Consider the following 26,679-nt stretch of genomic DNA (forward strand, 5'->3'; position numbering starts at 1 on the left):
AAATTAACTTAAGCGCGGAAGTTCCGGAAATAATAATGGAATCAGAAGCCGGATCACAGCGCGCTCGATTTCGTACCGATGCCGCGCATAAGGATATACACAGACCATACCAGAGTATATGTCACTTTAAGATATTTTTTTATATCGCTTCTAAGCTAGCAATATTATAATATAGATATACTAGCTGTCGCCCGCGACTTCGTCCGCGCGGATAAAAAATCTTAATTAGTAGCCTATGTGTTTTTCAACTATGTTCCACACCTTTGCCAAATTTCATTAAGATCCGTTGAGCCGTTATGGAGATACCTTCAAAGAAATATTCATCCATCTATCCATCCCCATTTTTTTGACTTGGCACTGGCTAATCGATTTCCCGTTATAAATAAATCAGTGAACTGAACAGGTATTGTTACATTTTGTGAAGCGTTCACAACAAACGAGCCTTTCACTAATGTTATAATATATTAAATAACATGTTTTCTCAACATCAAATACTTCATAAATATTAAAGCAAGGGTATGTTCTATTATGAAGGAACAAAGTGAGGCATAATGTTTAACCTCGCAGAGGATAAGAGGTTGTAGATAAGTAGCGCTCGTCCGCTGCGGATTGGACGAGCGCGGGGCGGCGCGGTGCGGTGCGGGGAACGTTTTACTTTTATCAATAAAATAATCCGATTAAACAGGCAAACCTTTGAATTATAAATGGATCCGGTCTTGTACATGTAATGACGATTAGTAATCTGCTGTCTCCATACATTGTCTCTCTCTCTCTCTCTCTCTTTGTTCTCTATACGTACTTTATTATTCAAGGCACTAAGACGGAAATCAACAAAAACTGGTCACTATTTTGACGCCATTTATTAAAACAATGACTAAATGTTTATACTCATGAAACATTAAACGTTGAAAATATTTATTGATGAAAACTTTATTGTGAAGTCTAGCTAATTACTATTTATATGCGGAGAGGAACCAAGACGACAGAATGTTTCACGACACGGACTTCTTCTCTAAAAAGCTTAAGGTCTTCATAACTTTACTATTACGAGTCGCAGAATTTTTAATAGCATGGAATAGTTTTTCTATAGTTTGAAATATGTCAGCACATCTTTTGCCAGGAGCCACCATTCAGCACTGTCCTTTTTACGGCCCCACTCCGTGCTGACCGCAAAACATTTATGGCCCTCCACATAAACGACGAAGGTAAAGCCCCCCCCTCGTCTCAGGTAACGCTCGCCGCATACTTTATAATAAAATAAAGCTCTCAATTTTTGCGAAAGAATCCATAAAACATGACATTATAGGTGGCGCGAGCCCCGGGATCAATTCCTGATATTAAATGCGTTTTGGAGCAGTAAAAGTTTTATGTCCGCGGAACAGGTGAGCGCCGGATATGAAGAGATGTTTACGACGCCGCCGCCAGGGGGCTCTGCTCACCTCGAGCTTTGATTAACAGCTCCTTCGATAATTTTAAAAGCAAAACTTAGCTTATTAAATAACGTTACACAAAGATTTAATCGCTAAGCCTTACGACTAGATTAGCGGAATCTAATTGAATAATTCATCCAAAAAAAACGCTTCTCAAAAAAGACAGATATTAAAGTAAAATAATATGAAATGATGTGGCGAGGTCGGTATACGATATGCAGTAATTAGACGCATCAATCAAACTTAGTCTCTCTGCGGGGAATGATAACACGTAAAAAAATTAAACGCCGGGGACTGAAGCCGCTTACGTCCTCCGCCCTGACAGACTAAATTATTGGCCTGATGATAGCTTTTGAGTTTTCACTTTAGATCCGCAAATACATGTAAAAAATATGGTAAGTTTAAATAAAATAATATGAAACTCAGAATATTACGCAAGTGTACAAAGTCAACGCAGATCGCGCGGAATGCTGGACTGCGGACCTTAAAATATTACCGTCGTTCCATATTAGTTTTGGCTGCCCCCAGATTTCCCTATAAGCAATCACTTTAACTGTAATAATTTTTCACACAAAAGCACCGGCGTTAGGGTTGGGCGCGGTTGGGCGACCGCCCAGGACACTAGACAGGAAAGAGCGCTACAGGTTTGCGAATTACATAGACTCACATAACTCTATTAAATATCTTATATAATTACATAATCTATAGATCCAATCAGTAGCGGCGATACGGTAGAGCCAGGCTCTATCTCTGGAAGATTTTCTCCGACACCAAAAAAAGGGACCCAGGGCGCCGGAACTGCTAAAACTAGTCCTACGTCCAGATTCGATTTCGATTTACGAAATTCATTTGGACATTTATCTGAATTTCTTACACAAAAGAAAAACGTCGTGATGAAATCTGCACCTTAGCTGTAGGTCGTGAGATAATGATGAAGTAATATAGTCAAATTATTTTGACAGGCCTGAAAAAAAAAGATAATTTGCTCGTTATTTAATAATGCGTGATTTATACTGCGGCCTTTGATCCCAATAATTTATGTCGCGAAGCACCGCAACCTATGCCGACGACGTAAATCTCAATAAAACGTCGAGGGCTCGAGGGAGGTGGCGAGTACACAAGGCCAATCAACAAACAATAACTTAATTTCTCATAATTTAACGCTAAAACTCTTAGAGCCCCTACAAATAAAGGTACGTCAGCCGTAATTGAAAATATTTTATGAAAAATTTCACACTGAAAACTATCCATTGGACTGCTGCACTAAGAGTGCAGTACAACAATGCACTGTGTTGTACATGCATAACCTATTTCTGAAATATTCTTGTGACAACGTAACGATCCACTTTATTACTAAGACAGCATATTATTTGAAGTATTTCATTTAAATGATCCTTTGTAACATTAATAAAAATATTTACTCATTTATTTCAAAGGCGTTGGAACAATGAAAAATCTTGGGCCCCGTGTAGCAATGGACTGTTGGATGAGAATTCGAACCTTGGAACAATGGTGTCAACATTTGCACTGAGCTGTTGCAAGAAGCTACAACAATGTACCAGCGGTCAGAGCATAATAAACTCTACGTAACTCTGGCTCATTCCAAATACTTAGGAAGTTGCAATCGCATCGCTCCGGCACAGTTTAAACATTTTAATTTTAATATCATGTTACACAGTGTCGGTGACGCCGAAGTCGAGACTTCAATTCCATTTTATTTCCCCAGAGCGACCTGAGCGCAGACGTAAGAACTGCTTGCTGCTGCACAGGGCTCACACTTAATTTATAAAGTTGTAAATATGTTGTTAATAAAGTTTATTTACTAATATAATATATAAATATGTTAAAAATGCTTGTGAGATCGACACATTTAATTTGATAAGAAACAAAATTCATTTTAGTATTTTAAAATTCACAAAGCCTACTCCATATCGCGATATCTCGTATTCATTGCACAAATGAGTTTTAAAATAATAAAAATATATTGCGATATGAAACATATTGAACGCATTCAAAGCAGTGACAACCCTAGGACGTCGCAGCGCAGTAATAGAACTTAACTGGCTTGGGCTCGAGGTGAAATGGAATCCTATTAGGTTTACATTCACACGTGCTTATTCTTTGTTTGAACATCATAATTGACATTCTACGTTCCGTTCCACCCAATATCATGCGGACATTTTGAATCTCAATTTTTTTTTTTTTAAATGAAGACCAGATTTCACGTGATATGCGTGCAAACTAAAAATGCCCCTATCCATATATGAGAGAAATAACGTACTACTGAGAGCTTTTTACATATTCCAACGTTAGACAATTTGCAAAGTTTTTCCTTATACGAACACTTTTCTGTTTATTTCATTGCTGATTGAGAACTATCAGTTGATTCTAAATCAAAAATTTTAAAAAGGCGACAAACATTCGTACTCATCCTTCAGGTGACGGAGGCGAGGGGAGGGGACAGTGGGGAGTGGGGGCAACGACACATTGCACTCCAGTGTACAGCAATCAGCTCGCACTGCCCCGCTCACCTGCTGACTGACACGATGACACACGATTTATGAATACCATTCTCTCACAACGAAACTTTGATCGAACAAGTTTCACAAACAAACGTGTTATTAGGAACATATAGTTAGTACTCACTAAACATCCTCTCTTTATGGTATGGGCAGCTGTAAGAGAAATCTCATCAGTACGTCACCGCATTATATTGTGAACAAAGGTTAAATAAATACGATTTTAATCGATATTTTTGTTTTCATTACATCTCAGTAGAACTATATTTTTGAAGCTCAGCAAAAAATTTTTTTTCTGCCGGGAGTTAAATCTTATGATTAAATACCTATGCAACTATAGTTTAATCTATTTTGTATAGTGTTCATAAACCGTACGTACATTTACAAATCTTAAACAGTAAAGTTTCTTTATTTTTGATTCCGTTACACGTAAAAAATTGTGAACAATTCCTACATTCATGACTAAATTTAGTTATTCGAAGTTTCTGACATTATATTCTGTCTAAATTGGTGTCCTTTATTATAGCTTCAGCATTTTTTATGTTGCATTATTACCAATTTCTGAACATTGCTGCTGTGTCCTTTTAGTTGCTGTTTATTAAGAACAAAGTCTACTAAACACTAGACTTTTAACTGTAAATGTTTTGTATTGTTCGAAAAAATACGCGAATAGTGAGATTTTACCATAATCAGAAAAGCACTAAAAGTTTTGTAATGTTGTAAAAATCAAACGAAAACCATATTTTGATCGTGAGGCAATCAAACACTTTGACAGACAGTCCTAGGTACTTTTTCTGTGTCCGGCGAGCGCCTGACACTGACAGACGTCGCCCGACTCTCACCCCCCCCCCCATTCCCATTGCCCCCACTCTCGCAGACATTATTTCCGCTGTACTATAAAGGAATATGGTTATTTTGACTAAAAGTCATGACACTAGTATTAGAAGCCTAAATGTTTACTTGAATAAATTACTATGTTTAATATGTTTTTTACGAAGACCAAAAATAATTTCCTTCTGTTCTGTATTGTGAGAGCATCAGAAGCATCAGAATTAATTATTATTTTATACTTTGCCTCGTTGTATTTCAACATGGCTCCAGATTGTAAAGCTGTGTCGTAACATTTAGTCCCAGTGGTGAAATAAAAAGCCTGTTAGAGTACAGTAATGTTGTATTTATTAGCAGGTAGGCGGAGCAGCGGGCGTGGCCGTGGGCGTGGCAGCGGGCGTGTCAGTGGGCGTGGCAGCGGGCGTGTCAGTGGGCGTGGTCAGCGCGCCGTGTTGACTGTGCGCTGCACGGTGGACATGCCGTCCACGAAGCGCGTGCGGAACAGCACGTTGGCGTTGTTGAACATGCCGTCCTTCAGCGACACTATGATGAACTGCGCACACACACGGCATTAGCCGGGGCGGGGGCGGGGGCGGGGGCTGGTTGTGGGGCGGGGGCGGGGCTCACCTGCGAGTGCTTGAAGTGCTCCTTGAGCATCTGGCCGATGTTCTGCGTGTGGGAGAGATCGAGCGCGGCGTCCACCTCGTCCAGGATGTAGAGCGGCGCCGGCTTGAACAGCAACATGGCCAGCACCAGCGACAGCGCCACCAGCGACCGCTGCCCGCCCGACAGCTCGCCCAGCGACTCCTTCCACACGCGGTTGAACCCCACCTTCACCTGCACACACGCGCACGCGCACACGCAGTCAGCCGCCGACCTCCCCTCCCCTCCCCTCCCCTCCCCTCCCCTGTCTGTGTCCGGCACCTACCTCCAGCCCCTCGAGCACCGTGAGTCCGGGCGGCGGCGTGAGGCGCGCCTGGGCGCCCGGCAGCAGCGAGCTGAAGATGGACCCGAAGTCGCGATTCACCTGCACACATATACACTAGTAGACAGATGTATCTCACGGTGACAGCAGCGGGGAGGAGCTCGCCTCGTACCTGCTCACAGGCGGCGATGAGCGTGAGCTTCTTCTTCTCGTCGAGCTCGGCCATCACCTGCACCAGCTTGGCGCGGTCAGCCTCCACGATCTTCTTCTTGCGCATCACGTCCTGGTACTGCAAGCAGACGACACTGTTGTAGTGGGTGTGGGTGCGGGTGCGGGTGCGGGTGGGGGTGGGGGTGGGGGAGCCAGCACGCGACCTGCTCCTCCTCCTTGCCGAGCAGCGTGTGCGCGCGCGCATTAAGTCCGCGGGCCAGCTTGTCGCGGCGCTCCCGCAGCTGCGCCAGGCGCTCGGCCGCCGCGCCCGCGCCGCGCCCCGCGAAGTCGTACATCCCGCCCGCGGCGCCGAAGTACTCCCGCTCCGACGATATCCACGAGTTGCTCTCCTCCAAACTCTTTATCTGAATTTGCAAAGTTCAAATTTTTCATGTACTCGATGACTTAAAAACGAAAAGTTATATCGGAGCGAGGGAGAGGTCGATACCTTTTTCTGGCAGGTGGCGGCCTCCGCCTGCAGCTCCTTGGCGCTGAACTCCAGCCGCTTGATGGCCAGCTCGAGGTCTCCGTTGGTGCGCACCAGCACGTCCACCTTGCTCGCCAGCCGCGCCACGTCCGCGTTCTTGCTCGCTATCTCCGCTTTCTTTTGCTTTATTTTCGTTTGTAGACCTTTCACCTTTTCCTAAATCAAAATTATTTCTCATTTATACCACGAGAACCGAATCGCGTTCTGGAATTCTTTAACGTCGTTATATTTTTGTACAATTGTAGCATACCGCGGCTTCCTTGTGTGTGTCGGTGGCGTGGAGCAGCGCCTGCTGCAGGTCTGCTGCGAGGCGCTCCCCCTCGGCCAGCTGCAGCTCGCCGGCCGCCGCCGCCTGCCGCAGCTCCGCCACCTCCAGCTTCAGCGTCTCGAACTCCTGCTCGCGACGCTTCCACGACGCGCTGTCGCTCTCCGCGTCCAGCTTGGCCTTTCTCAGCGCCTCTTCCGCCTTCTTGAACTCTCTGTCCACAGATAGAATGTAGTCGTGAACCAATTTCACGCCAAGGAATTCTTTCTAAACTGGAGATATCGAAGCTCATAAATGAGAGAATGCGTACCTCTCCCTGTGTCCCTTGATGTCCCGCACCTTGGCCTCGAGGTCTGCGGCGCGCGCGGCCGCCTCGCGCTGCGTGCGCTGGTCCCTCTCCAGCGCCGCGCCCAGCTCCTCCACCTGACACACCGCACACCACACTTCACTTTATTACGTTTACACAAGAAACATTGCAGTCGGTGACATATAGGACTAAGCGACCTGTTTCTGCAGCGCGTCGATCTCGTCGTGCAGCTGCGCGTGCGCGGTGGCGGCCACGCGCGCGCGCAGCACCTGCAGCGCGTGCGACGACACCTCCACCCTGAGCACGGGTGTAAGTTAAACGAGTATCACTGCACAATGTGACAGGCTATGTGTCGCAGCGTACAGAACACTTCGGGCCGTTTTCAACAAACGAAAAGGTTTGTAAAATTTAAAAATGTCACGAAACCATCCTGCGGAAGGCGCGCGGAAGTGTGGGAAGATCACCTTCCAGCAAGAAGCGGGAAGCAGACGAAGGCCGATAATGAGAGACGTACTTCTGTTTGAGAGCGTTGTGTTTGTCGGCGAGCAGCTGCAAGTTAGCGAGGTCTGCGGTGCAGGCGGCCAGCTCCTCCTCCGCCGCGCGCGCCGCCGCCTCCAGCTGCTTCAGCTCCTGCAGCTGCAGCAGCACCGACCCGCCCTGAACAACAAACGTGCTAGCGTACAGCGACCGCCCCCAGCGAGTGGGGGCGTGTCGGGGGGCGGGGGGCGGGGCTACCTTGATGCGCGCGCCGCCGGAGAGCGTGCCGGCGGGGTCGACGACGTCGCCGTCGAGCGTGACGCAGCGACAGCGCACACGCGGGTGGAAGGTGGGGGCGTGTCGGGGGGCGGGGGGCGGGGCTACCTTGATGCGCGCGCCGCCGGAGAGCGTGCCGGCGGGGTCGACGACGTCGCCGTCGAGCGTGACGCAGCGACAGCGCACACGCGGGTGGAAGGTGGGGGCGTGTCGGGGGGCGGGGCTACCTTGATGCGCGCGCCGCCGGAGAGCGTGCCGGCGGGGTCGACGACGTCGCCGTCGAGCGTGACGCAGCGACAGCGCACACGCGGGTGGAAGGTGGGGGCGTGTCGGGGGGCGGGGCTACCTTGATGCGCGCGCCGCCGGAGAGCGTGCCGGCGGGGTCGACGACGTCGCCGTCGAGCGTGACGCAGCGACAGCGCACACGCGGGTGGAAGGTGACGCGCCGCGCAGTGTCGAGGTCAGCGCACACCAGCGCGCCGCCGAACACCCAGCTCATGGCCGCGCGCACCCGCTCCGGGAACGACACCAGGTCCAGCGCCAGCTGCACCTTGTCCGCGCCGCCGCCCTGACCACATCGCGGTACACGTCTCGTGCATCATTCAAAACATCATCTAATACATTTTTTCTCATCGGACTGATCGAAACGACGACATCGGTTAAGTTTATACATCCAATCTTACCATCCGGATGAGACGAGAGCGCCGGAGTGAGGGCGTGTACTTACCACCTCCCGGGCAACTCGCAGAGTGTCGCGGTCGATGACGCGCGCCGAGATCTTGTTGAGAGGAATGATGGTGGTGCGCGTCTGCAGCTGGCCGCGCTCCAGCAGCAGCTTGCTGGTCACCTCCGTGTCCACCACCACGTTGTACAGCTGCGCCGACACCGCAACAAGTCAATAATTAAATCGCATACTTGAATATTCGTTTTAAGTTGTATTTAATAAATTAGTATAATTAATACTAGTTAAATGAGCAATCAAATGGAGCGAGGCGACTCACCCGTCCGCCGGCGGCGGTCTCGAGCGCGGTGCAGTATTTGGGGTCCTTCACGTCCACCAGCCGGCACACCGTGCCTGACAACAAGTTCATATCGTTTTAGAGAGTCGGGACTACACGGGGCTTTCGGAAAATAATGAGTCACAGTGTCATCTCTTTGTCCACATTAAATGTATGTGCGCGCTCACCGGCGACGCGGCCGTGGTCGAAGTTGGTCTGCGGCGGCTGGTAGCGGAAGTCGCAGCGCTGCAGCCGCGCCCCCAGCGCCTCCGCCGCCTCGCGCCGCGCCCGCGTCTCCCCCGCCAGCGAGCGCGACCTCCGCACCAGCGTCTCGCAGCGCTCCTCATCGAACCCCAGCCGCGACATCTCCTCCTGCACACACACGCTGACATTGTACACTGCGCGTATCCCCGGCGAGGGCGAGGGCGAGGGCGAGGGCACTGCGCAGCACCTGCAGCCGGTCCAGCTGCGCCTGGTGCTCGGCGATGTCGCGCTGGTCCCGCGCGTGCTGCGCCCCGCTGGCGCCCGCCTCCCGCTGCAGCGCGCGCAGCCTGCCCTGGGCGTGCTCCTGCTGCATGCGGCTCTGCGCCATACGCGTCGCCGCCTCCGACGCCTCCTGCTTCGCCGCTGACGCACCGGTACGTTAGAACATTACTGTCTCGGGTCCATGTACGTAAACGTGAAACAGTAATCGTCGCAAGGAAAGAGTTACCCATGAGCTGGTCCTGCAGGGACTCGGAGCCGCCCTCGAGGCCGGTGCTGACGGCCAGGAAGCGCGCCTGCGCCTCCGCCAGCGCCGCCGCGCTCGCCTCGCTGGCGCTCTTCAGGCTCTCGAACCGCGACGACACCTGAACCACATCATCACCTCGCCGGTTTACACACAAACGACACCCACACACGAAGTATACAGATATATGTATGTCTAACGGCGAGCAGCTCCTCCTCCTTGGTGCGCAGCGCGGCGGTGTCGTCGTGCAGCGCGCGCGCGAGCAGGCGGGCGCGCGCCGCGTGCGCCGCCTCCGCCTCGCGCGCGCCCCGCACCTCCGCCGCGCACGCCGCCTCCGCGCGCTCCGCCCCGCCCAGCGCCTCCTGCAGCCCGCCCGGCCCGCCCAGTGCGCATGAAGTGACCTCCTCCAGGCGGCGGTTGAGCGCGGCCATCTGCTCCTCCAGCTGCAGGACGCCGGCGCAGTTGGCGGCGATTTCCTCCCGCTTGTTGGTGATGTCGCGCTGCGCCTGCGCCGCTCTCTCCGCGGCCTCCTCCGCCGCCTGCTGCGCCTGCACGTACCTGCACCACCACACCGCACATCTCTCACTCTCACACGACTCTCACCACACAAATGTATCACCTGACCGCATTAGTTACTTACGTCCACGCGGTGCACAGCCTGCTCAAGTTCTCCACCTCGCGCACCACCTTCTGGTACTCCTGGAACTGGTACCGCTCGTCTTGCAGCTTCTGCAGCTTGGGCGCTATGTCCTCCTTGATTATCTGCAACATTGGTTTACAATTATTTGTACATTTGCATCCTCTTTAAGTAAAAAATTTCAAAAGTATAAAAAATGACTTAGAAATGTATTCAAAGAATTTACAAATGTAACTTTCCAATCCCATGGAATGCTAAAAATGGTCTTTTCTTACCACATTTCAATCTGGCTCATGAAGATCACAGATTTGAATCCTCAAAAGTATAATGAAATAAATAGCTTACATCATTCAACTCCCGCAGCTTGGCATCCTTCTTCTCTATAGTTTTCTGTGCGGCTTGCTTCTTGGCCTCGTACATTCTGGTCCCCGCGGCTTCCTCCACCATGGACAAGATCTGTACGACATACATCATTTTATCCTGCTCAATTTATTCCCAAATGATGAAGTGCTCCCGACAAAATTTAAAATAATTTAATGGATTAAACCCATGTAAAGTTTATGTAACTTTAACCGACCTCCGGTGGCTTCATGTTGAGAACCTTGGTGATGCGGCCCTGCATGATGAGGAAGTGAGGGTTGTTGACATTGAGCTGCACGGAGCAGAACATGTCATTGACGCGCTTGTTCTGCACATTGATGCCGTTTATCAGATATTTGTTCTTGCCGCCCATCACCACCTACAACACATGGATACTATATTCATTATAACATTTTATCTTAATAAGTACAATTATCTAGTACTGAATACCAGGTATATATCTAATTAATAATCCATAGTAAACATATGTTTTCTTACTATAAGTGTTTACCTGTTACTTAATTATTTTTTGGTTGAATTAAGTTAAATGTACCTGTCGTGTAACAGTTATCTCATCATGGTTCTCGTAACCGACAGGACACTGGCGCTTGTCACGGTTGTCGAATGTGATGCTGACCGTTGCCTTGATGATGCCCGCCTGCCCATGCTTGTAGATCAGCTCCTGTAGACTGCCCGCTCGCACCTGCAAGTATCGTCACATTGCTGCTGCTTAACTTCACTTACAAATTCATCATTTGAGTCCAATGTGATAAATGAAAACAGTTTATTGACATAAGTTAATCATTTTAAAAATACATTATAAGTATTCCGCAGAAGGAAGCAAGAAAATTGGCGGGAAAGGTTTTATACAATAATTATCACAACTTACATTAGACAAATTTGTAATCCCCAGAACAAAGCATATAGAGTCGAGAATGTTTGATTTTCCAGTACCATTAAGACCTGTGATTGCATTAAATTCAGGATCAAAACCGGTCACCTCCACACGATTACCATATGATTTGAATCCATCGAGCACAATTGACTTTATGTACATGTTGAAATATTGTTAATAATAGTTCTGAGATGTAAGAAAAGGCACTGCACCCACAAATATTATGTTGGTTGATAGTTTTAGCTACAATAAAATTGAAAAAGACCGTTAACATTTGCTTGTTTTGTTTTGTACTTGACATAACAATGACAATGAATGACATTTTCGATACCAATCACCAATGACATTTATTCTCAATTTTGGGTGTGTTCCGATATGCACTGCGACCACTGTAGAGTGTGACGTCAATTCAGTATACTGTGAAGCCGTTCCTTTATAGCCAGTTATACTGGTTACGATTTAAAACGGAACGCAATCTCGTATACTGTCAGCCGCAATTTTTTGACGCGACATTCAAATGAGTGTATTCAAGTTTTCTAGTACATTAAAAAAAAACTGTTTTGGAGTACTGTCAAGTTAAAATTTTTTTAATTAATATTAATTACAAATTGAATTTATAATGTAATGAAAATAAAAAAAAGAATTCTCTTCTTTCTTTTTCATAAAAAAGAATATGTTTTTCATTATCAACACAGTCTAATAAGGTTAATTTTTGCAATTCTTCGATTGTTTTATTTATTAATCCAAACTAATTACAGAACATTAACATTTTCTGATTAAACTGTAGCTTTGTTTATAAGATGTCAGGCACTCGGGTGGTTTTGACTGATCACGTGATCAAAGTACTGCGAGTACCTTACCTCGAAAACGCCAGTGCTCACAGTAGAATATGGCGGCGATTTATGACGTCATATATTTCCCTAGGGTACTGCGGCAGTATACTGGCAGTCCATAACGGAACGAATTTTTCTACAGTGATAGCACTGTGCAGTGCTCGCAGTGTATATCGGAACATACCCTTTTGTGTTGCCCACGTAAATTGCGTAAAAAGCACATGGTGCAGAAAATATGTCACTTTTACGATGTTTAATACTCTGCCTCACTAAGTCACTGTCAATTTATCAAATGTCAACTGTCAAACTAATAGTCAAAAGCAAATGCTATATTAACGGTCGTTTGTTAGAATTTTAGAAACAAAAACTAAAATATTCATATTGTCTGCAGTTTTAATTATAAATAACCAAAATGGATTTCAACAGTACAGGCGGGATTAGAAGTCCATTTTCACCTAGGGTTAAACAATCCATTACAGGAAGAAGACCAATTGGATTGTCGTCTGCCAAAAAATCACAAAGGTGCTATTTTACTTAACCTTTAAAAATTCATTATAATGATCTATCCTTGGTAATAGTAATGTTTAGCATACCGGTTACATCTAATGTTCGTGTTTATACATAACGTTTTCTAAGGTTAAATATACAAAAAAGAGTATACCACCGGCTGCGGAATCCCATGACTCAACAAAAACAAGCAACAAGTGGTGAGGGCTACAGAGACAGGAACCTCCTCATTATGCGCGCGATTTCTACTCGTAAAATAACTGCCTTTTGTATTAGTACCTTAATCCAACTGTTTAGCGAGAGCTTCATAAGATGTTGGTTGAAGTTCTTCGCTATCAGTGCATTCACCGATACGACTATCGGAGTAATAATAAGTAGTCGATTTTATACTCCACATGGCGGTTTTTAGCATGTTAGCAATTTTAAGTTTTCAGCTTTCACAAGATTCTCGTCATGTAGAATAGTGACATCAACTAACTTTACACAACCATCCGATCAGTCTATTATTACTATATCGGGTCTATAAGCAGTAATAGTCCTATCCATAATAATAGATCAATCCCAGTAGAGCATGATATAGCTATTTTCCAGAACAGGTGAAGGTTGGTATTGATAATATAGTACCTCAGTATCCACAAGAGCTTATTTGATAATCTTGGCCACTTGGTTGTGTCTATGCAAGTATACATCGTCCACAAGTCGAGAACAACCGGAAACAATATGTCTAATAGACTCACCAGGACGACGACATGCCCGACAAATGTCAATCGTACCATCCTTTAGAATATGTTGTTGGTAGTTGTTCGTTACCATCACTTCGTCCAAGATTGCAAAGCCAAAACCTTCAGTTTCCCCCAAGAGGTTGCTGAAGCGCAGCCAAGCCATGGAGGATAATTGGTCCACATCAGGCCCGATTAAGGCGCGATGGAATCTATATGTATAAATATTATTATATTTGGTTTTTACCTCGCTTCTGAGTTAGTGCAGATAGCCGGCTCCAATAAATAATGATGAAGTAAAAATTTTAATTATTTCACTTTAAATTAAAATAAAAAAATTAAAATAAATTGGCAATTAAGTTAGGACACTCTCATAAAATATTATAATATCTTACTTTACCTATTTTGTGTAGTAACTACATGCAGTCTCCGGGAGCACAGAAGTCAGGAGATGTGATCTACAAGACACCGCTGATCACATTAGAGACCTATGGACTGCCTCTGCCTGTCATGGTCACAGAAGCTCTCACTTTTGGTATTTAATTCACTGTTTTGTCTTCATAAATAAATACTAATGCACTTTTATGAACATAATGATAAATGTTTTATTCAGGGTCAACATGAAACAAATAAATCATTACATTGATGAGTGAAATGAAAACATACCCCCTTTTAAGGAAATTGTACAAACAAACAAATTTAAAAATTGACACAGTTTAAGTAAATATGGAGTAGAAGTATATAAAGCATTTTTATCTAAGTTCAAACAAAAAAAAAAAGGATTATGATGATGATATAATGAAAATCAAAGGATTATCTTGATTGATTGTTAATGTTTTCATATTGTCTTAACTAGTCATTCTCTGTAGGTGACTTTGTGATAACTTTAAGGAAATTCATCCATTTATGCAGAGAAGTCCAATTTCCAAAAAGCAAATTAACAAAGCTACTATTGAATATCCATGCAAACTGCAAGACTTTTTAAGCAGTAAAACAAGCAAAAATTACAAAGTTCAAACCTATTGCCAAAACATACCTTCATAGAAATGTATTTTGTAATCATCTAAATATATAATTAAACTTGTACTACTACTACTATATACTACTACTGCTACTACTAGTACTATTACATTAAATTTTGGAACATAACACCTGTTATTGGGAGAGTACATAAAAAAAAACCCTTAGCTAGATGATTGCATGTATCAAGCCTTTTATTTATCAAATGTTAAAGATCAGTTGAATCAGAAATTAGCATTGCAGCAAGTGGCGAGGTGAGCGCGCGCATGTCTACCTGCGGCTGGTGCTGGGTGGTGGCGGGCAGACGAGTGTTGGCCTGGCCCAATAGGCCCGAGCTGGCCGCCGCCGCGCGGGACCTCACGCTGCCACAGACCGACCTCGCGCACAAGGCCGATCTTGTTGTACTCTTCTACGAAGATGATGCACAGGTACAAGTTTTTCGGTCTCATATTGATATGTGTATATTCTTTTCAAATATCCTGACGGACCAATGCGATGTGCGCGCTGCTTAGTGCCTGTACATCCTAAATCGGCCCCGGGTAGTGGACTGACTGCGGATATACAGAACGACTCGCACGGGAGGTGCACCGGCAATAATCAACGGTGCACCCCCAATGCGGAGCACGGGGAAGTAAAACTACCTATTGCTGGTAAAAGGGAAGAGATTTATTTGATATGTATTTCGCCTTATATTAGGTCCTTACATATGAAATTGGCGTTTTGTATGGGAGGAACAAAAAGTCGAATATTTTTTAATATAATATATTTAATTAATCAAAGTATGAACCATTATTTTCTATGCACTTTTGCCATCTCATAGGTAGTTCATTGATCCCTTTACTAAAAAAACCAGTCGGACGGGAATCAATAAAATCTTTGAAGGGGATTTGGACTGCCCCATCGGAGTTGAATTTTTTCCCTTGCAAGAAGTTATCCAAATTTCGAAAAAAATGGTAATCTGTTGGAGCAAGGTCCGGGGAGTACGGAGGATGTCTTAGACTTTCCAATTGAAGCTCTTCTAATTTAGTAGCCGTCTGTTGCGCAGTGTGTGGTCTAGCGTTGTCGTGAAGCAGCAGTGGCGTGGAGCGATTGACCAGCCTAGGTTGTTTAGCCGCTAGCTTTTCCATCATGGTTTGCAATTGCTGACAATAGACATCAGCCGTAATAGTCTGGCCAGATTTGAGAAAACTGTAATGAACAATACCGGCACTAGTCCACCAAACGCTTACAAGTAACTTTTTTGGGGTTAATTTTCGCTTGGGGCAGGATTTGGCTGGCTGGCCAGGATCCAACCATTGCGCTGAGCGCTTCCGATTATCGTAAAGAACCCATTTTTCATCACAGGTAATGATTCGGTTTAAAATACCTTCATTATTGTGCCGGTTTAGTAATGTAACGCAACAGTCGACGCGCGTTTGCCGGTTTGCTTCAGTCAATTCGTGAGGTACCCACCTTTCAAGCTTTTTAATCTTCCCAATTTGCTTCAAGTGAATTAAAACAGTTTTATCACTAACATCGCAGCCTGCAGCTAACTCGGACGTGGTTTGCGATGGATCCGCTTCCACAATAGCCTTCAACTCTTCATTATCAACTTGAGTCTCAGGCCGTCCACGGGGCTCGTTCTGCAGATCGATATTTCCAGAACGAAAACGTTGGAACCAAAAACGAACTGTGTTTTCTCTTGCAACACGACCGCCATACACATCATTCACCCTTCGAGTCGTTTCCGCAGCACTAGTGCCACGGCGGAACTCGTACTCATAAATAATGCGATATTTTAAGTTTTCCATTTTGTAAAATGAGTGACGCAAACAGAAAAAAACAGAAGAAAAAAAACAAATGAATGACGGTCATCGAACCACAAATACATGAGTCTATAGCTGTACAAATTTGAATTTGGAATTCCTTACCAAAGAGGAGAAATTCGTGATTAAAGTGGCCAGTACGAAAAACGCCAATTTCATACGTAAGGACCTAATATATGTCCTTAAATGCTTGACCAAGCATGAGCATTTACACTATTTACATAGGTGTGTGTGTGTTACGTTCGCCCCCAATCTTTTAGACTTCCAGCCACATATCACGTATACCCTACATATTTTTATTGTGGCTCTGCTCTAGCCATGGTCGTTGATACGAACAGTGCCCTCCCTCGCATTCCGCTACGCCCCAAAACAGTTAAAATTGTGTTCTGCATAGTGACTCGTGCCAAGTTAAGAGTCATCATTTCGCAATACAATGGCCCGCGCCTTGTCGAACCTCACGTGATAAATAGATCATATAACCTTCTATTTCAGCTGCCATCTTGTATAGGGGTGTCACCGGAGGGAGTGATCCGGTACTGGCCCAGCGTGGGCCAGGAGGGCGTGTACGTGGACGTGTCGGCCGAGCTGGCGGGGCAGGAGTGCGACCAGCTCGGGGAGCCGACGAGGAGCGGCTTGGTCCTCGCCACCACTACCTGCACTGTGGTCCTGCTCACACCTACCATGTTGGGTGAGTAGTATAGTTTAGCAACAATGTAAAATAAATGTTATAAAGTTTTGTGCTGTATGAAATATTGACTGTTTGCAGAGGGCCGTCCGACGGTGACGTGTCGCACACTGCGCCCGCCGAGCGGCTGGCTGGGGGGCATCGGCCGCCGCGTCTCGCTGCTTTTCTTCGGCTCCATGCCGGCCAACGCCGACACTGTTAGTTGTACCTTGAGCCACATCTTTTCTTATTTTAATACATATTGGTCCGGGAGCCAGCGACAGATTTTCATGACCAATCCCCTCCCAATCGAAAATTCGTAAAATGCATAAAGGACTTATACTATGAATACTCGCGACCGTCAGCTGCGACTCCGTGGGTGGGGTGGGCAGTGGCAACCTCCCAAACATGAAGAAAAAAAAAACAGCATCTATGACCCACTGAAACTTATCAGCTGACGACTTTTCCCTTTACTTACAGCTAGCTGATTTTTTTTATTATTTACTAGAGTATTTTAACAATTCTCTGATAAATTTTCATCCGGGAGGAAATAACGTTTCTTAAGTATATTGTATATACTAGCGCGGATATTGTGACGACACACTTTACATTACACTAGCACAGCCAGCTGACGTATAATCCACCGTGTTATGGTCAGCTGACTATGTTTTTCTTTCAAAATACAACATATACTATACTCTGATAAATTTTCAAATGAGAGGACTGCCCACCCCACCCACCTAGTCGCAGCTGACGGTCGCGAGTATTCATAGTATAAGTCCCTTATGCAATTTACGAAGTTTCGCTCGAGAGGAAATAATTGACAAAAAAATGCACCTGGCTCCCGGACCACATGGTCCATTTGAACTCATTTTGGATGGAATATGTTTTTTAATATGCACTCGTTACCGGCGTAGAAGCTGGTGGGCGTGGTGGTGCTGAGCGGGGGCGGGGCGGAGGGCGGGGGCGCGGCCGAGGGCGAGGCGGGGGCGGGGGCGGAGGGCGAGGCGGGGGCGGAGGTCGGGGCGGAGGAGTGCGTGGCGCTGGTGGCGAGCGGGCCGCAGCTGCAGCTGTGGCGCGGCGCGGAGCTGCACGAGCACCACCTGCACCGCGCGCTCGCCGACGCCACGCTGCGCGCGCACCAGGGACACCTGCCGCACCAAGGTACCCACAGTCTGCTCTAGAATTATCTATACGACATGTGTGACTCGTGCGAGTAACAAGGTGCACACGCTTCCATCGCAGTGGACCTGAGCGGGCTGGAGGTGACGGCGCTGGACGTGCACGCGTGCGGGCCGCACTCGCTGCTGCTGCTCGTGGCCGCCGTCGGCGTTGCGCGCTCGCCCGACAGGCGCTACGCAATCGGTCTGTCACATCTCGCACCTCGTGTTCGTCCCGCGAACTTAGCACACTGTGTTCTGAGATATACCTGAGATGTACTGTCGTGTGTCAGTGGAGCTGGACGTGTCGCAGCCGCAGCGCGTGCGCGTGCGCTCGGCGCGGGCGCTGCGGCCGCCGCGCGAGGACGTCCGCCCGCCGCGCTGTCTGCCCGCGCCCGCCTGCCCGCTGCTCTACGCGCCCGCATACCTCGCCGTCCTCACCGGTACGTCTGCCGGCTGCCGTCTGCCGTCTGCCGGCTGCCGTCTGCTATACGCGCCTGACGCACCGCTCATTGTGTGCAGGCTCGGGCTCCAGCGAGAAGATGGAGTGCATCGAGGTATCTGCGGAGGGGGACCGCGTGCTGGGCGGCGCGCTGTGCGCCGGCGTGCCGCTGATCTTCACCCGCCAGCACGGCGTGCTCGCGCTGCGCTCGCCGCGCGCCCGGCACCTGTCAGTGCACACATACACCACTCTGTCCACCTGCCCTCGCCCGTCATCTAACTTGTACCATGTCCTCCAGGTCCGTGTGCGACAGCCCGCTCGGCTCACCCGCCGCCGCAGACCTCTACGACGGTAACCTCTCCATGTACGAGATAGATCCCAACGAGGTGAGAGCGCGCGGTTCCTGCGTACGATCTCTCAAGTTGTCTTTTATTATATGAAGTGTAAAATGGAAGACAGACAAGTTTTCTACTGTATGTGATATGTAAGAAAAAACTTTATGTAACTAACAGATCAACGCCCTGGCCACGGATCCTCGCAGCAAATTGAAATCCGCCTTCCTCTTTCACCTGCGCCGGGAGCCGGCGGCTGCGCGCATCCTCGCCGAGGAGTTCCCTGTGCGGGGCGGGGGCGGGGCCGGGGGCGGGGACACAGTGGACGCCCCGCTGGACGCCGCGGTGGCGGGCGCTGCGCGAGAGCTGCTGGACGACGCGCCCGCCGGAGACCCGCGCTGGCGCCGCGCCGCGCCCCGCTCGGTCGCCGCGCTCGGCGCCTCCGCCGCGCTGCAGCTGGCCGCGCAGCTCCGGGACAAGGCGCGGGCCTACGCGCTCTTCCTCGACTTCCTGCGCGCCCACGGCCTGTGGCGTCGCCTCGCCAACGTCACCAGAGGTACTTTGTCTCCGTTTAATATTAACGATTGCTCCTTGTCGATTATAAAAATTGTAACTCTTCCCAACATTATTGTGACGCAGAGTGCGGCGACGGCGCTATCGGCACGCAGCAGCTGCTGGGCGCGTACGGCGAGCGCCTGGCGGCCGCGCGCGCCCTGCGCCGCCTGCAGGAGGAGGGCGCTCACATCGTGGACGCGGCCGTGCACCAGGTGGCGCAGGGGGCGGAGGGCGAGGAGGAGGAGGAGGCGGCGGCGCTGCTCGCCGGCGCGCTGTCGCCCGACGACGTGGCGTTCCGGCGCGTGTCCTGCGCACACCGCCTGCTGCGCGCCGCCGCTCGTCTGCCGCCCAGTGCGGGGGACGCGCGCGCTGACGCCGCAGCCGCCACCGCCGCGATGCGTCTCGTCGCCGTGAGTACTCTCCGCCGAGCTGGCGCTGCTGCCGCTGCAGACGTCCGCTCTCTGACTGCGACACGTGCACACTGCAGGGCGTGCTGAGCGAGGTGCAGACGTGGCGCACGCAGTGGGTGTCGGCCGGCGGCCCCGCGCCCCCCGCGCGTCCCGCAGACCCCGCGCTGCGCCCCGCCCTGCTGCAGCTGCACACGCGCGCCACCACGTACGTCACATCCTCCTATTAGATGACGGTTTACGTTGTTTGCTAACGATTTGTGAAGTAACGCTGTGTGTGTTGTGTCGGGAGCAGCGAGGTGCTGCGCGCCTGCCCCGAGGCGGGTCTGCGCGGCGAGCTGCTGGAGGCGAGCGCGGCGCTGGCGGACCTGCTGCTGGCGGACGCGCTGGCGCACGCGCAGGCGCACGCTCACGATCCCGCCTTCCACGCGCTGCGCCGCGACCTCATCGCGCCCTATGGTAAGAATTGGACGCTCGTAATTAACAAACGCCTCGGTCGATTCGCGATCATAAGATGTAGTAACGTTATGTTGTGGCGTGTGATGTCCGCGCAGTGGAGGCGGGGCAGACGCAGCGCGCGGCCGCGCTGGCGGAGAAGTTCCAGGACTTGGAGCTGCTGGTGCAGCTGTGCGTGCAGGACGGCGACCTGCCGCGTCTGCACAACTACATGGACAAGTACGCGGAGCAGGTCTGTCCATACACAGCATTACTGCCAATCGAGACAAAAATAACCACGAGAGCTCCGCAAACGCCTGGGTCGAAACGCAAAACATACCCCATGCTGCCAGGGTTTTATAATTTATACCCTCTTTAAATCTTGTACGGAACAAGCGTGTTACAAAGTGTTTTTAAATGTAGATTTAGTTTTTACTCGTCATCAAGTTAAAAGGTTAAGTCGACAAGACAATAATCAATAAGATTGTGCAGGGCGTGGCTGAGATAGCGTTCGCGTGGCTGGCCTCGGGCGGAGGTCCGCGACGTGCGCTGCTGCTGCGCGAGCTGGGCGCCAGAGACCCCGAGCGCCTCGCGCGCTGGCTGGCCGCGCGCCCGGAGCGGGCACAGCTGCGCGCGCTGCATCTGCTGGCACGTCGCCGCCCCGCGCCCGCAGCCGCCGCACTGCTGCAGCTGCTCACCCCCGCCACCACCACCACCTCCCCCGCCCCCGACAACACACACACAGTCAACCGCACCACGGTACCTTCGCATACACTATTTTGCTATAAACTCCATTTCCTTCGTTAAAAGAGTATTTACGATTACTGCTTTTTTAAGTGAAATAATATTCCACTTACTGTTTATTATTGAAGTGAGCTAAAATATTAGGTCCTTACATATGAAATTGGCGTTTTGTATGGGAGGAACAAAAAGTCGAATATTTTTTAATATAATATATTTAATTAATCAAAGTATGAACCATTATTTTCTATGCACTTTTGCCATCTCATAGGTAGTTCATTGATCCCTTTACTAAAAAAACCAGTCGGACGGGAATCAATAAAATCTTTGAAGGCGATTTGGACTGCCCCATCGGAGTTGAATTTTTTCCCTTGCAAGAAGTTATCCAAATTTCGAAAAAAATGGTAATCTGTTGGAGCAAGGTCCGGGGAGTACGGAGGATGTCTTAGACTTTCCAATTGAAGCTCTTCTAATTTAGTAGCCGTCTGTTGCGCAGTGTGTGGTCTAGCGTTGTCGTGAAGCAGCAGTGGCGTGGAGCGATTGACCAGCCTAGGTTGTTTAGCCGCTAGCTTTTCCATCATGGTTTGCAATTGCTGACAATAGACATCAGCCGTAATAGTCTGGCCAGATTTGAGAAAACTGTAATGAACAATACCGGCACTAGTCCACCGAACGCTTACAAGTAACTTTTTTGGGGTTAATTTTCGCTTGGGGCAGGATTTGGCTGGTTGGCCAGGATCCAACCATTGCGCTGAGCGCTTCCAATTATCGTAAAGAACCCATTTTTCATCACAGGTAATGATTCGGTTTAAAATACCTTCATTATTGTGCCGGTTTAGTAATGTAACGCAACAGTCGACGCGCGTTTGCCGGTTTGCTTCAGTCAATTCGTGAGGTACCCACCTTTCAATCCACCTTTTAATCTTCCCAATTTGCTTCAAGTGAATTAAAACAGTTTTATCACTAACATCGCAGCCTGCAGCTAACTCGGACGTGGTTTGCGATGGATCCGCTTCCACAATAGCCTTCAACTCTTCATTATCAACTTGAGTCTCAGGCCGTCCACGGGGCTCGTTCTGCAGATCGAAATTTCCAGAACGAAAACGTTGGAACCAAAAACGAACTGTGTTTTCTTTTGCAACACGACCGCCATACACATCATTCACCCTTCGAGTCGTTTCCATAGCACTAGTGCCACGGCGGAACTCGTACTCGTAAATAATGCGATATTTTAAGTTTTCCATTTTGTAAAATGAGTGACGCAAACAGAAAAAAACAGAAGAAAAAAACAAATGAATGACGGTCATCGAACCACAAATACATGAGTCTATAGCTGTACAAATTTGAATTTGGAATTCCTTACCAAAGAGGAGAAATTCGTGATAAAGTGGCCAGTACGAAAAACGCCAATTTCATATGTAAGGACCTAATATTTCTATAAGCTGCAAATGTTGTGTATAGTTTAGTCAACGAGCAAGTTGTTGCGTTTGTGTGTCAGACGATCGCGTCACTGGCCAAGCTGTGTCTGCTGGCGTCCGAGGAGGAGGGCCCCGAGACACGCGGAGCCCTACAGGAGGCGGAGGCGCAGCTCAGCCTGTGCGAGCACCACCGCGCTCTGCCAGCAGCCCTGCGCCCGCCCGCGTCCACCGGGGACACCGACTGGCCGCTGCTCGGCGCCCAGCGCCTGCTGCAGGTGAGTCTCCTCCCGCCCGCGTCCACCGGGGACACCGACTGGCCGCTGCTCGGCGCCCAGCGCCTGCTGCAGGTGAGTCTCCTCCCGCCCGCGTCCACCGGGGACACCGACTGGCCGCTGCTCGGCGCCCAGCGCCTGCTGCAGGTGAGTCTCCGCCCTGCGCCCGCCCGCGTCCACCGGGGACACCGACTGGCCGCTGCTCGGCGCCCAGCGCCTGCTGCAGGTGAGTCTCCTCCCGCCCGCGTCCACCGGGGACACCGACTGGCCGCTGCTCGGCGCCCAGCGCCTGCTGCAGGTGAGTCTCCGCCCTGCGCCCGCCCGCGTCCACCGGGGACACCGACTGGCCGCTGCTCGGCGCCCAGCGCCTGCTGCAGGTGAGTCTCCTCCCGCCCGCGTCCACCGGGGACACCGACTGGCCGCTGCTCGGCGCCCAGCGCCTGCTGCAGGTGAGTCTCCTCCCGCCCGCGTCCACCGGGGACACCGACTGGCCGCTGCTCGGCGCCCAGCGCCCGCTGCAGGTGAGTCTCCGCCCTGCGCCCGCCCGCGTCCACCGGGGACACCGACTGGCCGCTGCTCGGCGCCCAGCGCCTGCTGCAGGTGAGTCTCCGCCCTGCGCCCGCCCGCGTCCACCGGGGACACCGACTGGCCGCTGCTCGGCGCCCAGCGCCTGCTGCAGGTGAGTCTCCGCCCTGCGCCCGCCCGCGTCCACCGGGGACACCGACTGGCCGCTGCTCGGCGCCCAGCGCCTGCTGCAGGTGAGTCTCCTCCCGCCCGCGTCCACCGGGGACACCGACTGGCCGCTGCTCGGCGCCCAGCGCCTGCTGCAGGTGAGTCTCCTCCCGCCCGCGTCCACCGGGGACACCGACTGGCCGCTGCTCGGCGCCCAGCGCCTGCTGCAGGTGAGTCTCCTCCCGCCCGCGTCCACCGGGGACACCGACTGGCCGCTGCTCGGCGCCCAGCGCCTGCTGCAGGTGAGTCTCCTCCCGCCCGCGTCCACCGGGGACACCGACTGGCCGCTGCTCGGCGCCCAGCGCCTGCTGCAGGTGAGTCTCCGCCCTGCGCCCGCCCGCGTCCACCGGGGACACCGACTGGCCGCTGCTCGGCGCCCAGCGCCTGCTGCAGGTGAGTCTCCTCCCGCCCGCGTCCACCGGGGACACCGACTGGCCGCTGCTCGGCGCCCAGCGCCTGCTGCAGGTGAGTCTCCTCCCGCCCGCGTCCACCGGGGACACCGACTGGCCGCTGCTCGGCGCCCAGCGCCTGCTGCAGGTGAGTCTCCGCCCTGCGCCCGCCCGCGTCCACCGGGGACACCGACTGGCCGCTGCTCGGCGCCCAGCGCCTGCTGCAGGTGAGTCTCCTCCCGCCCGCGTCCACCGGGGACACCGACTGGCCGCTGCTCGGCGCCCAGCGCCTGCTGCAGGTGAGTCTCCGCCCTGCGCCCGCCCGCGTCCACCGGGGACACCGACTGGCCGCTGCTCGGCGCCCAGCGCCTGCTGCAGGTGAGTCTCCTCCCGCCCGCGTCCACCGGGGACACCGACTGGCCGCTGCTCGGCGCCCAGCGCCTGCTGCAGGTGAGTCTCCTCCCGCCCGCGTCCACCGGGGACACCGACTGGCCGCTGCTCGGCGCCCAGCGCCTGCTGCAGGTGAGTCTCCTCCCGCCCGCGTCCACCGGGGACACCGACTTGCCGCTGCTCGGCGCCCAGCGCCTGCTGCAGGTGAGTCTCCGCCCTGCGCCCGCCCGCGTCCACCGGGGACACCGACTGGCCGCTGCTCGGCGCCCAGCGCCTGCTGCAGGTGAGTCTCCGCCCTGCGCCCGCCCGCGTCCACCGGGGACACCGACTGGCCGCTGCTCGGCGCCCAGCGCCTGCTGCAGGTGAGTCTCCGCCCTGCGCCCGCCCGCGTCCACCGGGGACACCGACTGGCCGCTGCTCGGCGCCCAGCGCCTGCTGCAGGTGAGTCTCCTCCCGCCCGCGTCCACCGGGGACACCGACTGGCCGCTGCTCGGCGCCCAGCGCCTGCTGCAGGTGAGTCTCCTCCCGCCCGCGTCCACCGGGGACACCGACTGGCCGCTGCTCGGCGCCCAGCGCCTGCTGCAGGTGAGTCTCCGCCCGCCCGCGTCCACCGGGGACACCGACTGGCCGCTGCTCGGCGCCCAGCGCCTGCTGCAGGTGAGTCTCCGCCCTGCGCCCGCCCGCGTCCACCGGGGACACCGACTGGCCGCTGCTCGGCGCCCAGCGCCTGCTGCAGGTGAGTCTCCTCCCGCCCGCGTCCACCGGGGACACCGACTGGCCGCTGCTCGGCGCCCAGCGCCTGCTGCAGGTGAGTCTCCGCCCTGCGCCCGCCCGCGTCCACCGGGGACACCGACTGGCCGCTGCTCGGCGCCCAGCGCCTGCTGCAGGTGAGTCTCCTCCCGCCCGCGTCCACCGGGGACACCGACTGGCCGCTGCTCGGCGCCCAGCGCCTGCTGCAGGTGAGTCTCCGCCCTGCGCCCGCCCGCGTCCACCGGGGACACCGACTGGCCGCTGCTCGGCGCCCAGCGCCTGCTGCAGGTGAGTCTCCTCCCGCCCGCGTCCACCGGGGACACCGACTGGCCGCTGCTCGGCGCCCAGCGCCTGCTGCAGGTGAGTCTCCGCCCTGCGCCCGCCCGCGTCCACCGGGGACACCGACTGGCCGCTGCTCGGCGCCCAGCGCCTGCTGCAGGTGAGTCTCCTCCCGCCCGCGTCCACCGGGGACACCGACTGGCCGCTGCTCGGCGCCCAGCGCCTGCTGCAGGTGAGTCTCCTCCCGCCCGCGTCCACCGGGGACACCGACTGGCCGCTGCTCGGCGCCCAGCGCCTGCTGCAGGTGAGTCTCCGCCCTGCGCCCGCCCGCGTCCACCGGGGACACCGACTGGCCGCTGCTCGGCGCCCAGCGCCTGCTGCAGGTGAGTCTCCGCCCTGCGCCCGCCCGCGTCCACCGGGGACACCGACTGGCCGCTGCTCGGCGCCCAGCGCCTGCTGCAGGTGAGTCTCCTCCCGCCCGCGTCCACCGGGGACACTGACTGATGTGTTAATGTAACATTATGTTTTGTCCTCAGCTGTACATCGAGTCTGAGAGCGAGGCGCTGACGGAGTACGACTACAAGAAGGCTCTCGACCTCACCGACTTCATTGAGGAGCCGGAGCTGCGCGAGGAGCTCAGGCTGCAGGTGAGCCGGCAGTGGGCCCGTGCTGAGGTGTGCTGATGTGTGCTGACATGTGCTGACGTGCGCTGAGGTGTGCTGACGTGAGCTGACGTGCGCCGTGTGTGCAGGTGTGGTGCGCGTGCGCAGTGCGGGCGCGCTGGGAGGAGCTGGGCTCGGAGGCGGCGGCGGGCGCGCTGCGGGACACCGCACTCTACCGCCTCGCCGACCTCGTGCATCTCATGGGTATGCTTCGTGTAGAAGAGGCTTTTTTTATTAGTTCATTGGATGATTATATAATGATGTACACCGTGTGAGGTGCAGGCGGCGACGTGCGGGCGAGCCTACCGCCGCTGGGCGCTCTGCTGGGCGCGCCGCGACTGGCCGCCCGCGCCCACGACCCGCGCTTCCACTTCGCGCTCAAGCTGGCCTACGAGTACATACTGGAGGACCACCCCGCCCCCCGAGACACGCCCCCCACCACACCCCCCACTACACCCCCCGCACCCCCCGCCATACACTCCTACTGAAACTGTCCACATCCTGTCAACGGTATTCAATGTCGTCCGATGTAAATATATTGTGATGCTTTTGCCGACAATGCCGCCAACATGGGGGTCCTTTACGACATTAAGCTAAAGCCAAGTTGGAATAAATAATAAAAAAAGTAAACTTAACTACCATAGAACCAAGTAGCTGTAAGACAAAAGTTAAATTGTGTAAGTTTAAAATTGTGTTATGTGTAACTATTCTATGTATAAAAATAATTAAGTTGCAATGTGACGTTGTCCTGGACACAGCTCACTAAGAAGTTAGTCCAACTATAACCACTAAGGTAATGAATGTCCAACTGATCTCCCAATTAAAA

At 52.1% G+C, this 26,679-nt stretch overlaps 2 protein-coding genes across 2 annotated transcripts; one reads left to right on the forward strand and one right to left on the reverse strand.

The window, feature by feature from the left end:
* Nucleotides 1-5,166: 5,166 nt before the first annotated feature.
* Nucleotides 5,167-11,627, reverse strand: LOC106707901 (structural maintenance of chromosomes protein 2). Its single transcript, XM_045681776.1, has 22 exons — nt 11,336-11,627; nt 11,000-11,149; nt 10,664-10,825; nt 10,432-10,542; nt 10,090-10,211; nt 9,650-10,007; nt 9,435-9,570; nt 9,174-9,349; nt 8,911-9,094; nt 8,726-8,799; nt 8,452-8,598; nt 8,071-8,292; nt 7,486-7,628; nt 7,169-7,268; nt 6,975-7,087; nt 6,650-6,878; nt 6,361-6,555; nt 6,077-6,277; nt 5,875-5,991; nt 5,706-5,804; nt 5,405-5,614; nt 5,167-5,330 (listed from the first exon to the last, which is right to left on the reverse strand). The coding sequence occupies exons 1-22, from the start codon at nt 11,501-11,503 to the stop codon at nt 5,217-5,219; spliced, it is 3,531 nt and encodes a 1,176-aa protein (XP_045537732.1). The 5' UTR covers nt 11,504-11,627; the 3' UTR covers nt 5,167-5,216.
* An 860-nt stretch (nt 11,628-12,487) lies between these two features.
* Nucleotides 12,488-26,341, forward strand: LOC106707899 (nuclear pore complex protein Nup133). Its single transcript, XM_045682022.1, has 21 exons — nt 12,488-12,696; nt 13,814-13,935; nt 14,664-14,848; nt 16,718-16,913; nt 16,992-17,107; nt 17,807-17,821; nt 17,909-18,062; nt 18,135-18,254; nt 18,343-18,492; nt 18,572-18,719; nt 18,790-18,877; nt 19,004-19,379; nt 19,463-19,788; nt 19,866-19,993; nt 20,081-20,244; nt 20,340-20,473; nt 20,713-20,979; nt 22,460-22,654; nt 25,728-25,838; nt 25,943-26,057; nt 26,136-26,341. The coding sequence occupies exons 1-21, from the start codon at nt 12,587-12,589 to the stop codon at nt 26,339-26,341; spliced, it is 3,426 nt and encodes a 1,141-aa protein (XP_045537978.1). The 5' UTR covers nt 12,488-12,586.
* Nucleotides 26,342-26,679: the final 338 nt, after the last annotated feature.

Source organism: Papilio machaon, chromosome 17 (assembly GCF_912999745.1).
Source record: "Papilio machaon chromosome 17, ilPapMach1.1, whole genome shotgun sequence".
Classification (NCBI taxonomy): domain Eukaryota; kingdom Metazoa; phylum Arthropoda; class Insecta; order Lepidoptera; family Papilionidae; genus Papilio; species Papilio machaon.